This window comes from Watersipora subatra, chromosome 7, assembly GCF_963576615.1.
Source record: "Watersipora subatra chromosome 7, tzWatSuba1.1, whole genome shotgun sequence".
Classification (NCBI taxonomy): domain Eukaryota; kingdom Metazoa; phylum Bryozoa; class Gymnolaemata; order Cheilostomatida; family Watersiporidae; genus Watersipora; species Watersipora subatra.
In genome coordinates, this window is record NC_088714.1 from 60,989,493 (window position 1) to 61,002,879 (window position 13,387).

The window sequence follows — 13,387 nt, forward strand, 5'->3', positions numbered from 1 at the left end:
TGTCTGAAAAATGATTTTGATATGTCTGAAAACCAATAAATACATTGGTTACATACATGTATATGTCACATTGGGGACCTCACAGTATCAGATGTAACATTTATGTGATAACAGTTTTGCAGAGTCGCTCTATCATAAATAAAATTGTGAAAAACTTTCACTCAGCCCAGAAAGAGTGATCTGGTAGCTACACAATATTTTTAAATATGATTGGCTTGCTATGATTCTCGTGCCCTGGGGACCATTTTTATTTAGATTTCTCATAATTTGAAGTAACTTGCTAAGCAGGCCTGAATTATTAATTTTGAAACATTATAATATACCTATATCAGTAAATTTCTTTTATAAAAACACTAGCATAATAAAAAAATTCACTTTGGTTTTATGTTACAAAAATAGGCACATACTGATATAAATTGAAGTAAAACTTTTAATATCTTGTGTAATTATAAGTATGAGTACTGTCAAATTAAATAACGAGATAAATACTTTTCTGTTTTCAAATTTTCAGTTCACTTTTATACTAGAATATATTAATTTTTTGTCAGCAAACTGTTTATAAAATTGTAAATAACCACTCTACTGCATTTCAGAATAGAAGTGGTACATAAATTATTAGAGAGATTCAAAAATTTCGCTGTGACATTCTCAACTCTACTGAACTCAGTGTTCTGCCAATCGTAAATCTTACTGCTAGAACAAGGTTAGCCAATGACTTGCAGCGAGCTGCCGAGTGGATAGGATTAACACTGACGGATCCAGATTGTGGTGGTAGATCAGTGAGCACAGTGGATGCTTGTAGGAGAGATAAATACTTGGTGAGTTTCACTGTACATCCAGCAGAGTTACAATTATACAGCTCAGAAAGATAGATGAAAACAACAAGGCCTCTTACTCTTCTATCACAATCATATATAGTTGATTCTGTCTTACACAGCTACAAGCTTGTATCTCTTTGTATAAAAAAACTGATAAAAAATTCCTGTAAAACGATTTCAAAAATTATGTTTAAGGGTTGCTAACTAATATAGATAATTACGACCAGCGTCTAAATGGCCTTTTTGCTGAGAAGATTTTCAGCAAAGATTCTTTGCCTTTTTGGCTAACTTTTCTTTATGCTGAGAAGCTAAAATCGAGCTTCTCAGCATAAAGAGCATTTCTACGCATTTAGAAACATCTAAAAAGACATTTAATGTATTTTTAGATGTTTCTGGTACCAAATATAGAAATAGTGTCTACAATCTGCCTGACAATCATTTACATTTTTAATTTCCAAAAAAATAAATACACTTTATACCAGACACTTTTACCTTACCAGTTTACATTATGGAACAGTATTATACAAAAAGAGCTATTTTTTAATACCCATAATTTACTTTAAGTTTTTATTTTTGGTTTCATGGTATAATTTGCTTTGACCATTGCAAATAAACTAACATCTACCTAATCCACTAAAGTTATTTGTTGTAGAGAACATATGTAAGACACACAGACCAGATGCAATGTGCAAACTAATTCTAATAATCGTATTTTTTGGTTTTAGGAACCTTGTAGAAAGAATGATAGCATGGCGTGCTACAGTCTATCCATTCCTGCTTTCAGAAGGCTTATAGACTGTGTGGTGGACTATCTGTTATAACACGACACTCACTGACTGTCTGGCTACTGTGTTGATATATGTTTGTTTACAGTTAATCTATTCACTTTGTACTTATTTCTTGCTGATATTTCGTTAAACCTGACAGGTTTTTTTCATTCCCTTTAACTCTAAAACACGGTTTTATCTGCACATCACAATTTGTATACCATTTTAAAATTGTTTTTGAAGTTATGTAAGCATTTGAATGCATTTATCTTTAGTTTCTCATGTTTTTACATTTTGCAAAAAGAAACTTGTTTGACTTTTAAAATTAAGTACTTATTTAAGATGCTCATCAATCCTTCCTTCATGTCTCTTACTTATTTGCATTAGATGTTACATGTTACTTTAGTCTGATATCTCTAGTGAATAGTTGTCTATTTATTAAGGAAGATACTAGTTTATCTCACCACATCAGGTCATCAGACTTCAGTTTCATATATTTGCTCAGTTTTTGAACATTTCTTTCCTTTTCATTCTCTATTTGCTAATATAATAATCTTATGAATAACTTTGTTTGCTAACAAATTGTTCACACAAATTTTTAATTTCAGCTTTTACTAATAGAGATGAACTAGCTATTCTCGTGTTCCATAATCTTCCGATAAATCATTTTGCTTGAAATATCTTTGAAAACTTCTTATTTTTTGTCTGTTAAACTGAGGTATCACATTTAAGTATCACATTTTTGCATCAAGCACATTAGAAAATAAACTACATATTTGAAGCACTATGTTTTAGTCAGTTCTTAATCTGAATGCTTTGAATGGAAGAAGGCTGAAACTGTACTGTAGCACAACTGACACCCAAATAAAAAATGTGCAGTATTCATTAAACAGTGGTTTTTCAAGTTTGAGTGTATGACATAAATATATTATTTGTTTGAATATGTACAATAATAAAATAGGTGTGAAGTTTGATAACCTAACGTCTCCATCATATTTTTGACATTTGATTTCCATAAAGAAAGCCAACTGATATCCTGATCTTAAAAAGCTCAACTGCATATGTTGTTGCAAATCAGTCATTATTATTTGTATGAATGCATAGAAGTACCATTATTGAACCATTATTTAGAAATTTTTACATATTTTTATATCTTGAGCAAAAGTGATCACAGCATTGCTTCAAACAATGTGGTACTGATACATATATATGAAAAATTTAATCCAAGGCATGACTGGGCATGCATTATATTTGAACCTAATTTCCAATACTCAAAAGTCATAGTGTCTACGCAAATCTGACTAAAGCCCTCAAAGTTTGAACAGTTTTTTTGATTTTGCGATTATACATTACCTCCAATACCTGTAGACTTTCCTGCAGACCAAAATATAAAAGATATTTGGACTTCAACATAGAAGAACATTGAATGAATAAGTATTTAAAGAAAAGAAAGATATCAAACTGAAGAATATAAGCCAATAATGTGAAAGTATTTTGACCTGGCTGCCTTACAAGTATTTTTAATTGTGCTCATATTAATTTGCAAAAAATTAGGAAGAATTTTAACTCCGTATCTATCAATGTTCAGTATAGCATTGTTATTTCCTCTTTAGTCAATAATTATGCTTATATTATTATACATGTAACTGAGACTTAGTAGGGTCAATTCAACTGAGTTTCAGCTACTACACAGCACTGTGAATTCATCTGTAGGTTCCACAGTTTATTATCGGTGCATGTAGCAGAACCAGTAGTAATAACATTAGTGGCGCTATTATCTGTAGTGAAAGTAGTAACAGTGATAGTAGTAGTACTAGTGGCAGTAGTAGAAGCAGTGCTATTAGTGGTAGCATATAAATTAACAGTGCACTGGTAGCTGTAGTGATACTTTGCACAAAGCTAGTAGAAGTAGTATAATAGTAGTAGCACCAGTAACAGTAGTAGTATTAGTAGTAGTAGTAGTAATAGTAGTAGTAGCAGTAGTAATAGTAGTCACATTAGTAGTAGTAACAGTAGCACTAGCAACAGTAGCAGTAATAGTGGTGGTAGCAGTCGTAAAAGTAGTAATAGTACTAATAGTAGTAGTGGTATGTCTATTGCGAATAGTGACTACTAAAAACTGAACAAAAAGTGCTGAGTTGGTCATTCTAAAATATAAACTAAAAAATACTATGATAAGTTTTTGCTCAGTTGCCTCTTTTTTGTCACAAACGAAAGAAAGCTAAAAAATCACACTTAGTTTTTTTAAATACTTTACAATGTCTGAACAGCACTTTTTGATCTTTTAACTTGTATTTGATGACACTTTACACATTAATTGTAGTCTTTACAAAGTGTCTATGTGTTGTTAATTAGGATATTGCATGAGCTCATTCAAGTTTTCTCAAAGCATTTTGACAATAGCCAAATTTCAAATATAGTAGTGTTGAATTAATCATTATGCTTGCTATAGCTAGCAGCCCTAATCTATATATATACGTAAGTCTGGAAGTTTGCATGTATCTGTGTAAGACTGTAATTCACTTTGTCCAGATTTTGCTATTAAAATGAAGAGTCCGTATTGCAGAATATTTGATCTCAGAACCTCTCATTGCCAAGCAAATGCCTTACTAACATAGCTACGTGAGATTGATGGATTCATTAGGCAATATATGTCAATATGTGGGGGAAAATGCTACCGATTTCCGTTGAGTTGCAACGTAGCGGTTTTCTTATTAATAAGCTTACTCACAATAGTCATTGGCATTGTGCAGGCTAATGGCAAGGCTGGCAACTACATTACTTCTCACGGTTTATAAGCTGATTTTTAATACCCGTGCAATGCCCGGATTTTAGGTAGTGAGTCTATAAATAGTTTCACCGTATATTTTAGTTTTGTCACAAAATAATGGTAATTGTAGTTGTTATAAAAAACTTTTTGAAGCAAAGCAAATTTTTTTTTTAATTTTATGATGGAAATTTTTGTATGTTCAAATATTTTAGGTTGTTAGAGCATTTCATGCCTATATTCGTGCTTATAAAAATTCCATACACAAGAACATCAATATGGGCATACAAGCATGATATGCGCCTGCTATAAGCACATAGGTTGTACTACCCTCTAGGGCATATGTGTCAAACTCAGGCCCGCGGGCCAAATTTGGCCCGCAGTGTGATTATAATTGGCCCGCGAGATCATATCAAATGTGCATTAGAGCTGGCCCGCGGTATATACTGTGCCGCTAATACTACAAATCCCATAATGCTTTGCTAGTATTTAGCCGCGCAGTAAAACCCGGCAAGCGCTCCTTACTTCCGTTTACAGTCAGTCATCCATGCCCCGGTCGCATCGGACAAATTAATAATTTCACCCTCCACAAAAATGGTCAAACGAAAGATAGACAACAGGACCTTCCAAGACAGGTGGGAGGCAAATTATTTGTTCACGACTATAAAGGACAAACCTGTTTGTCTTGTGTGCGGAGCTAGCGTGGCTGTAATAAAAGAATATAACATAAGAAGACACTATGAAACGAAACATTATGAAAAGTACAAGGACCTGGACCTAAAGCAGAAGCTGCAAAAGGTGGAGGAGATGAAAAGAAGTCTGGCTTGCAGGCAGACCTTGTTCACGAAAGCAAAATCAAAAAGTGAAGCTGCTGTGAAGGCCAGCTTTATTGTGGCAGCAGAGATCGCAAAATCAGCCCCGCCCTTCAGTGAGGGAGAGTTTGTCAAAAAGTGCATGGTCAAAGTTTGCAACATCGTGTGCCCAGATAAGAAGCAAGAATTTTTAAACGTGAGCCTGAGCAGAAATACCGTGGCTGAGCGCGTGTGGGAGCTTTCCACTAATCTACATGAACAACTAATAAAAAAGGGAAAAGATTTTATTGCATACTCCCTTGCTGTGGATGAGAGCAGCGACACGTCTGATACTGCCCAGCTGTCAATCTTCATCCGTGGAGTAGACTCGAGCCTGTGCGTCACAGAGGAACTTTTAGGATTAAAATCAATACATGGAACGACCACAGGAAAAGATATCTTTGAAGAAGTATCCAAATGTATGACTGAAATGAGCCTGCCTTGGGATAAACTTGTGGGACTGACAACAGATGGTGCGCCCGCAATGTGCGGTCAAAAGAGTGGATTGGTCGGCAGGATTCAGGAGAAGATGCGGGAGGAAAATGCAGGTAAGCTTACAGTTTATCACTGTATCATTCATCAGGAAGCGCTCTGTGGCAAAGCTCTGCAAATGGAACATGTTATGAGCTCTATAAAAGGAGTGGTCAACTTTTTAAGAGCCAAGGGTTTGAATCACCGGCAGTTCAAGTCTTTTCTGGAGGAGTTGGATTCAGAATACAGAGATGTGCCTTATCACACAGAGGTGAGATGGCTAAGCAGAGGGAAAGTACTGAACAGATGCTTTGAGCTGCGCGAGGAAATCTGTCAGTTTATGGAGAACAAAGGGAAGGACACAACAGAGCTGAGAGATGAAAAGTTTCTGTGTGAGCTGGCATTTCTCTCTGACATTGTGAGCCATCTCAATGTGCTTAACCTGCAGCTTCAGGGACGGGGCCACGTCATCACAGACATGTACGCAGCTGTGAGGGCCTTCAAAACTAAGTTGCATCTGTGGAAGACACAGATGGTGCAAGGAAACTTTGGTCATTTTCCGTGCTGCCAAACCATGACAGCGGAAATTTCTCCTGCCGTGCTGCCTAGCGCACAGTTCGCTGAAAAAATCAACGCGCTCAGCGCCGAGTTTTCCCGGCGATTTGCCGACTTCGAGGCTCAGAAAGGGAGATTTGAACTGCTCAGTAACCCGTTTGCGATCGATGTGGAAAGCGCACCAACCAGCCTCCAAATGGAGCTAATTGAACTCCAATGTAATGACATGCTCAAATCAAAATATGACTCTGTTGGAGCTGCGCAGTTTCCATGTTTCCTCCCCGACACAATGCCTCAATTACGCACCCAAGTTGCTCAGATGCTTTCAATGTTCGGCAGCACATATCTATGTGAGCAACTGTTCTCTATGATGAAGGTGAACAAAACACCTCACAGAAGTCGACTCACTGATGAGCACCTTCACTCCGTCCTGAGGCTTTCCTCAGCTCAGAGCCTGACTCCAGACTTTGACGAACTTGCATCTAAGAAAAGATGCCAGGTATCTGGCTTAGACCAATGTGTAGAGTAAATCAGAGCGTAGCAAACTGAGCTTGAATATATCTGTTTCTTATGCACTTTTTCTACTGCAAGGCATGGTCTGTCAATAGTTGAAATGTTGGATTTTTATCGAATGACATTATTATTTTTGGTTCTGTTGTTGGCTTTGAAAAAGATTTACTTGAAAAAGGAACTAGAAAGGATAAGGGGAGAGACATACTACTTTATTTATTTAAATATGAAATGGATTTCACCGTGTCTTTTATTTCAAATTTAATTTCTCACATTTTTGTAATATAAAGCTTTGGTTGTTCCAAATTCTGTGTTTAAGCAAAACTAAAGTTTGTTTCCATATGAAAAGGTTAAACATTACATATCAGTTGCAGTTAATTTTTCAATAAATATTGACTTTGGCCCGTGACTTTACTTCTCTGCTTGATTTTGGCCCACTGTGAATTTGAGTTTGACACCCCTGCTCTAGGGAGAACATGTTGTGCTATTTATGTGTTGGAAAAAAAAACTAATTACCAATGAGGTGCTGGTAAAAGTTTAAATTTGATACAAGCGTGTAAGTAATTATCAACACTGTATTATATCAACTATATAAGCTAGCATGGGCATGAAAAACATCAAAATAAAACAAAAAAAATTTGAAGTTTTTTATGCTAGTTAGTGAATATTTACTATTTTCTATTGTCCATTCATCCACATTAATTTTCATACTGTGGCTCAAAATTTTGTGATAGTCTGCTATGTCAGATGCTTACTTGAACTAGACAGCTTTTCCAAAAGATTTCAGCTGTTATGCCAAGCGACCTTCAACCTTGTGTTTGTTTTGTTAGGTGTGATAACACTAATTTAATTGTGTATGAATGTATTCAGTAACAGCTGTGGTCAAGCTGCATTAAGTTATTCTGTCAAAACAAGTGAAAGTATAAATGTTTACATCATCATATAAAATACTTTCCTAAAAACATGTGAAAATAAATGGAAACAATGTGACCCGCATGTATATAAAAAACATACTTTAAAAACTTTTACTATAAGAATAATATAGAGTAAGATTAAAAATGCCTTCTGAGCTGGAGCCCTAAAAATCCTCGAGCTTTGTGTAGGTGCCCTGAGAAGTAGAATAACACACTAAAATCTCTTACTAGCCAACTACTTATTGCGGTTTTAGCTGATAACAAACTGCTATAGAAAACGGTTCAGGGATGTAAGGTTGCCAGATTTCATTTGTATAGTTATTCAGATTCAAAATTTTGGTAACAGAAAATGAGCTTCTGTAGTGGCCTGAAAACTTGACGAATGGCTCTTCCTAGTAAAATAAAAAATTAGACTAAAGCTGAGAACATTTAATAAAATGACCAATTTGAATATTTCAAATACTGATTCATTACAATTACCTCAGTCAATCATGTGTTTGCATATCCATATAATATCTTCACTAGTAAACTCAGTTCTAGTTAACTTTTACAAATGTACCTTTTTTGCATTTTATTTTAAGATCCGTACAGTAAAAGTCCGGCATGTCATTATGATCATCTCTGTGGGATCATCATGTGTAATAGCTATTTGCACAATTATTCCGCATTATAGCAAGGTAGTCTGGAGGTGCAGTTGGTAACTTGCGTAGTTGCTAAGCTGAATATACGATGCTTAATGTACATGGAATGTACTTTTTTTTAATGCTTAAAGTGCAGCCTCAAACAGACAAACCGACACCCATTTAATTATAGTATAAATTGCCACACCAAAAAACAAAGTACAATGTATGAAAATTAAATGTTTACAATTAAAAACACAAAAATTCAGATTGATTTTACATGTAAAGATTGACTTGAGTGGTGGCTAGTATGCCAATCGCTCTTATACAAAATTGTTGTAAAGAGTTTAGCACTACATGTTTTGTTTTTTTAGTCATGAATTGCACACAGACTTTCCAGAAAGTTGTTAAATATTAATAAAAACATAAAAAAACTAATTATATAATTTTCAAATGAGTTTAGTACTCTTTGAAGTTGATTTGAAGTTTTATCTAAGTTTAGGGTAGCTCAACCATAGCTCAGCTTAATTCCTCACAGCCTAAATAAACCAGGTCTTGTCGTAAATATAGTGAGTAAACTAACCACTCTTGACCAGCCAGACCTACCTTATAGGGTTCACTGCAGGCAATCACTGCTCCTGCTTCTACATCCAGTCGAGAGATGACCTCATTGATAGCAGAAAGAAGGCGTCTTTTTGAGAAATCTGAGCCTGCAAATTGACTATGGGCACACTTTGACACTCTTCATTAGTATTTGAGAAAGGCACTCACCGGGGATTTCTAATAGCCAAGAAAAACCAGACAAAAACTTCAGTATAAATAATCCAAAGAATACCTTCACTAAACATGCGCACTATTATCAATATAATAAATAGCAATATCAAATTTAGTACTCGCATAAGTTTTATGTTTTAATAGCTACTCATTTAATGCTTACAACTAAAACACTTCTTTATCAGATATCATAACAGCATATGGTTGTGTGAGCCTTATAGATTTGTTAAATATATATTGAGCTTATATATATGTTAGCTATTTCAGAGTTTTGGTATACTAAAAGAGTTGACTCTGCTGTGTATATACTTTAGCTATTAGTACCCTGGCAGTCTAGTTTGCCAAGAGAGATTGTCATGTTTGGTGATGAACCACAGAGAATATGTATTTGTACTGTTAGTATGATATGCAAGGAAGCAGTTAATAAAGGCAATTGCAAAAGCTTCTGACTACTAAGCCATACTTAATGATTTAGTGTATTGTACAAAGCATTATTTTATGCTAACCTTTAACCTTTGATTCAGACAACTGAACAGACACAGCTCTTATAATTTAGTAAAAATTTATAAGAATATACACAGAGATGAAGTCTACCTAACCCCTGCTGCCATCGAAATGTTAAATGTATTTACATGACTCGTAAAAATTAAGCAAAATAAAACACAATACTTTGTACTGTAGCGACTTTATACAAGCGGGTGCACTCTAGCAAGTGTACTCTAGCGAATATACTCTAGTGAGTGTACTCAAGTGATGTACACTAGCGAGTGTACTCTAGTGGGTGTAATCAAACTAGTGAGTGTATTCTAGCAAGTGTACGCTAGTGGGAGTTCTCTAGCGAGTGTACTCTACCAAGTCTACTTTAGCGGATGTACTCTAGCGAGTGTACTCTAGCAAGTGTACGCTAGCGATGGTACTCTAGTGAGTGTGTTCTCGTGAATGTACTCTATCTGGTGTACTCTGGTAACTGAACTCTGGAGACTGTAGGGATCGTAATCTAGTGGGTGTACTCTAGCAAGTGTACTCTAGTGACTGTACTCTAGCAAGTGTATTCTAGCGAGTGTTCATGTACTCTAACGAGTGTACTCTAGCAAGTGTACTCTAGTGACTGTACATGTACTCTAGCTAATGTACTCTGGCGACTGAACACTGGCAACTGTACTCTAGCGAGGATACTTTAGCGAGTGTACTCTAGCTTGTGTACTCCAGCAAGTGTATATAAATGTTCTGTTCAATTACCCAAAATGTTTGAATGTTTTAATATTACATTTTAAATTAGTTAGTTTATGAACATGCTTAAAGATTTAGCCCCAAGTATAGCTTTCGATTATACATAATCTAATAGAGCATCAAATTATATAACTAAAGAACTCTGCAAAATGAAAATAATGCTTTTAGGCTTTTTGGTATGAACAGAAAGTCAGTATAAATAAACTAAACATTTATAAAAATAGCATTAGAGATGAAAAAATAAAATCAAATGCTTTTGTGTTCTTAAGGAAGCAAAATAAATTACAATAGAATGTGACTAAAATAGACGAACTACAATATTACAATATTAACGGAAGAAATAAAACAATTACAGTACAAGTTAACTGAAATAGAATTACAGCAGTATGCAAAAAAATAAAAGATTTACAGTACGAAGTTACTGAAATAGAAAAATTACAGTAATATGTGAGAACATAAAAAGGTTAAAGTAAGATTTGAAGAAAATAGTCGGATTACAGTGATATGTGAGTAAAATACCAAAAATAATAGTAGGATGTGAATAAAATAGAGGAATTACAGGAAAAAAATTAAAATAACAAGGTGAAATCACTGTAGGATATAAACAGTTTACACGGAGTTTAAATTTAGCTGATTAATTTTTGGAGAAACTGTAAAACTTTTTTCCAAAAAAATTTGAAAATTAAAGTTTTGCTCAGCATAAATATTAACTAAATGAAAAAAAGAAAACAATATATTTATACAATACACATAATATACCTACATTTTACTTATTTACACACATCCTCCAGCTGTCGATGGCAGATTTTGGCAAAATAGCAACATAGGTTGGTTTTTAAAAGTTTTTTCTCAAAGGTTGGAACAGCTAGTTTAGATGAATGCTGTACAGTTAAAACTGTCAACTTCAAAATAATAATAACTGTACTATCTAAAAATTACATGGTTTGTCGCAATGGAACCATTTTTTAGCGCTAAAATTTACTTTTTGGATCTTTTAATTCAAAATACAAAGTTATTTTTGGTTACTCTATCAAAGCATGTCAGTTTATCATTTCCATTTATAGCATGGTCCAGAAGCAACTCTAATTATGAATTACTGTTTATAGTATGTCTTGGTATATAGCTATAGTATAGTACTTGTAGACTGGTAAACTTAACAATGGATAGTTGATAGAATTATTTATTAGTGAGTGAATAGCCCTCAATTTACAAAAAAAAATAATTTGTAAGTTTATCAATTTTAGAAAATGCAATATATTTAGCTAAAATTTGCATATTTATGTCAGCAGACATCATTGAGCTGCAAAGAAAACATATGCTCTGGAAAATTACACAAATGAATATAACTTACATGGTCACATTCAACCCTAGAAAGGGAACATGAAGAATTGGTAACCAGATGCTGAGCTCCATTTGAATCAATACCCATCTCAGCTGCCTATTGAAATTATAAAGAAAGCTTAGAAACCTTCACATGATAAATAGCCACTTTTAACAGTCAAGCAAGGTTCCATATGCTCTAACAACACAATAAATCAAACAAGAAAATTATACTTTAACGGATTTACACAGAAAGGACACTTTAGCATAAAAGGTTGGAGAGGTTTATGAAAACCGAATTAAATATTTTTGAGTGGTACTTGAAGTATTTATAGGCCTTAATTTTGTGTAGTAAATTCTAAGAATGGTTACCAGCTGATTAAAAGAAACTTGTAACTTAATTTAGTTAAAATGTTATTATTGTTTACCCATCTATTATTTACTTTTAACTATAAAATTTACATTCTTATTAAAGTATCTTTACTTAAACTCATAGAAAAATGTTTTTTGTTAAATATTATTCACGAAGTATATACTAAACATAAAATATTGTTTTTAAGGAAGCATTTTAAACAAAGGTTCCATGCTTTTATGATTGGTTGAATTAGAGTGGTAATGTTATGTTATATCTCATGTTATCTTCCAAAATATTTTCTATGATTTTCCTCTAATAAAATAGTATTTTTCAAAGCAAGATATGATATGTTGGCATATTTAAATAAAATAATCAGGTTTACATGTCAAACAGGAGTTAAAAAACTCTAACCTATTAGAGTTTGCTTTATTTACTAAACTTACATAAGCGTTTATGGCGCTGCGAAGAACGTCATTACAATAGTATAAAGATCGTCTTAGGCTGCGGTCACTCAAGTCTCTAGAATGTCTTCTTAGACTAGCGGATGTGTTAATCTCTCTGCTGCAATTAAATAAGTTCAGAGAATATCTTAATTTGAGGGTGCAAATAGAAACTTAATCATGATGTAGAATGAATGCAGAAGAATTTAAGTCAGAACAGTTTTCTCATTTGATATTTTCTAAATAAAATAATAAAACTGTATGACCTTGTGAAACTATGACAAAATCATAATAAAATATTATGAAAAACTTCAAAATGCAGACAGTTACAAAATATTTTTCTACTGTCAGAGGAGCAAATTTTATTTGTACATCCAATAATAGTTACAAATTCTTAATTCAAATATTAGTTTAACATTATTCTATCAGGTAAAATCTAAATACTAATTATATTTATTACTAACTAAATCCATTTTTAAGAGTGATGAATATCTGTATAATTTACATAAATTGTTTTCAAAATTAGTTCATTTGATTTTCTTGTAATAAATTTTTCAATCATCAAGAATTTTATATGATGACAATTGACTGTTTTGCTGTCATCACTACTTTTTTTATAAAGCTAACAAAATTTTTTAAGCGTGTTCAAAAGAAAGCCATAAAAAATTTCATACTAAAATTATAACTGAAATATTTAAAAAAACACTACACATGTTTTCAATTTACAAGATAATAAGGAACAAAAATAGTTCTAGCCAAATTTTTAAAAAACTGATAGAATGTGAGCATTGAAAATGATCACACCAAAATTTTGGAACTGTTTTACATAAGGCTTGTATTTTAGTAAATACTTTTTTTAAAACGAATTACACATCTAGCAGTATAACACTTATTTTTTTTTATTGTAAGGTAAACTCTTAGAAAAATGAAAATGGAAAGTTGGCATGTACTAGAAGCTCTTATTATGCATATAGCTCTGCATTCTAATACCTCCC

The 13,387-nt window shown here is 33.4% G+C and overlaps 1 protein-coding gene across 1 annotated transcript; it reads left to right on the top strand.

Annotated features, from left to right (window-relative positions):
* The first annotated feature begins 4,946 nt into the window (after positions 1-4,946).
* LOC137400948 (general transcription factor II-I repeat domain-containing protein 2-like) lies at positions 4,947-6,758 on the top strand. The gene has a single exon (XM_068087284.1). The coding sequence runs from the start codon at positions 4,947-4,949 to the stop codon at positions 6,756-6,758; it is 1,812 nt and encodes a 603-aa protein (XP_067943385.1).
* Positions 6,759-13,387: the final 6,629 nt, after the last annotated feature.

Excerpts from the sequence above, each read along its gene's own strand:
- LOC137400948 (XM_068087284.1), top strand. The coding sequence starts at position 4,947 with ATGGTCAAACGAAAGATAGACAACAGGACCTTCCAAGACAGGTGGGAG.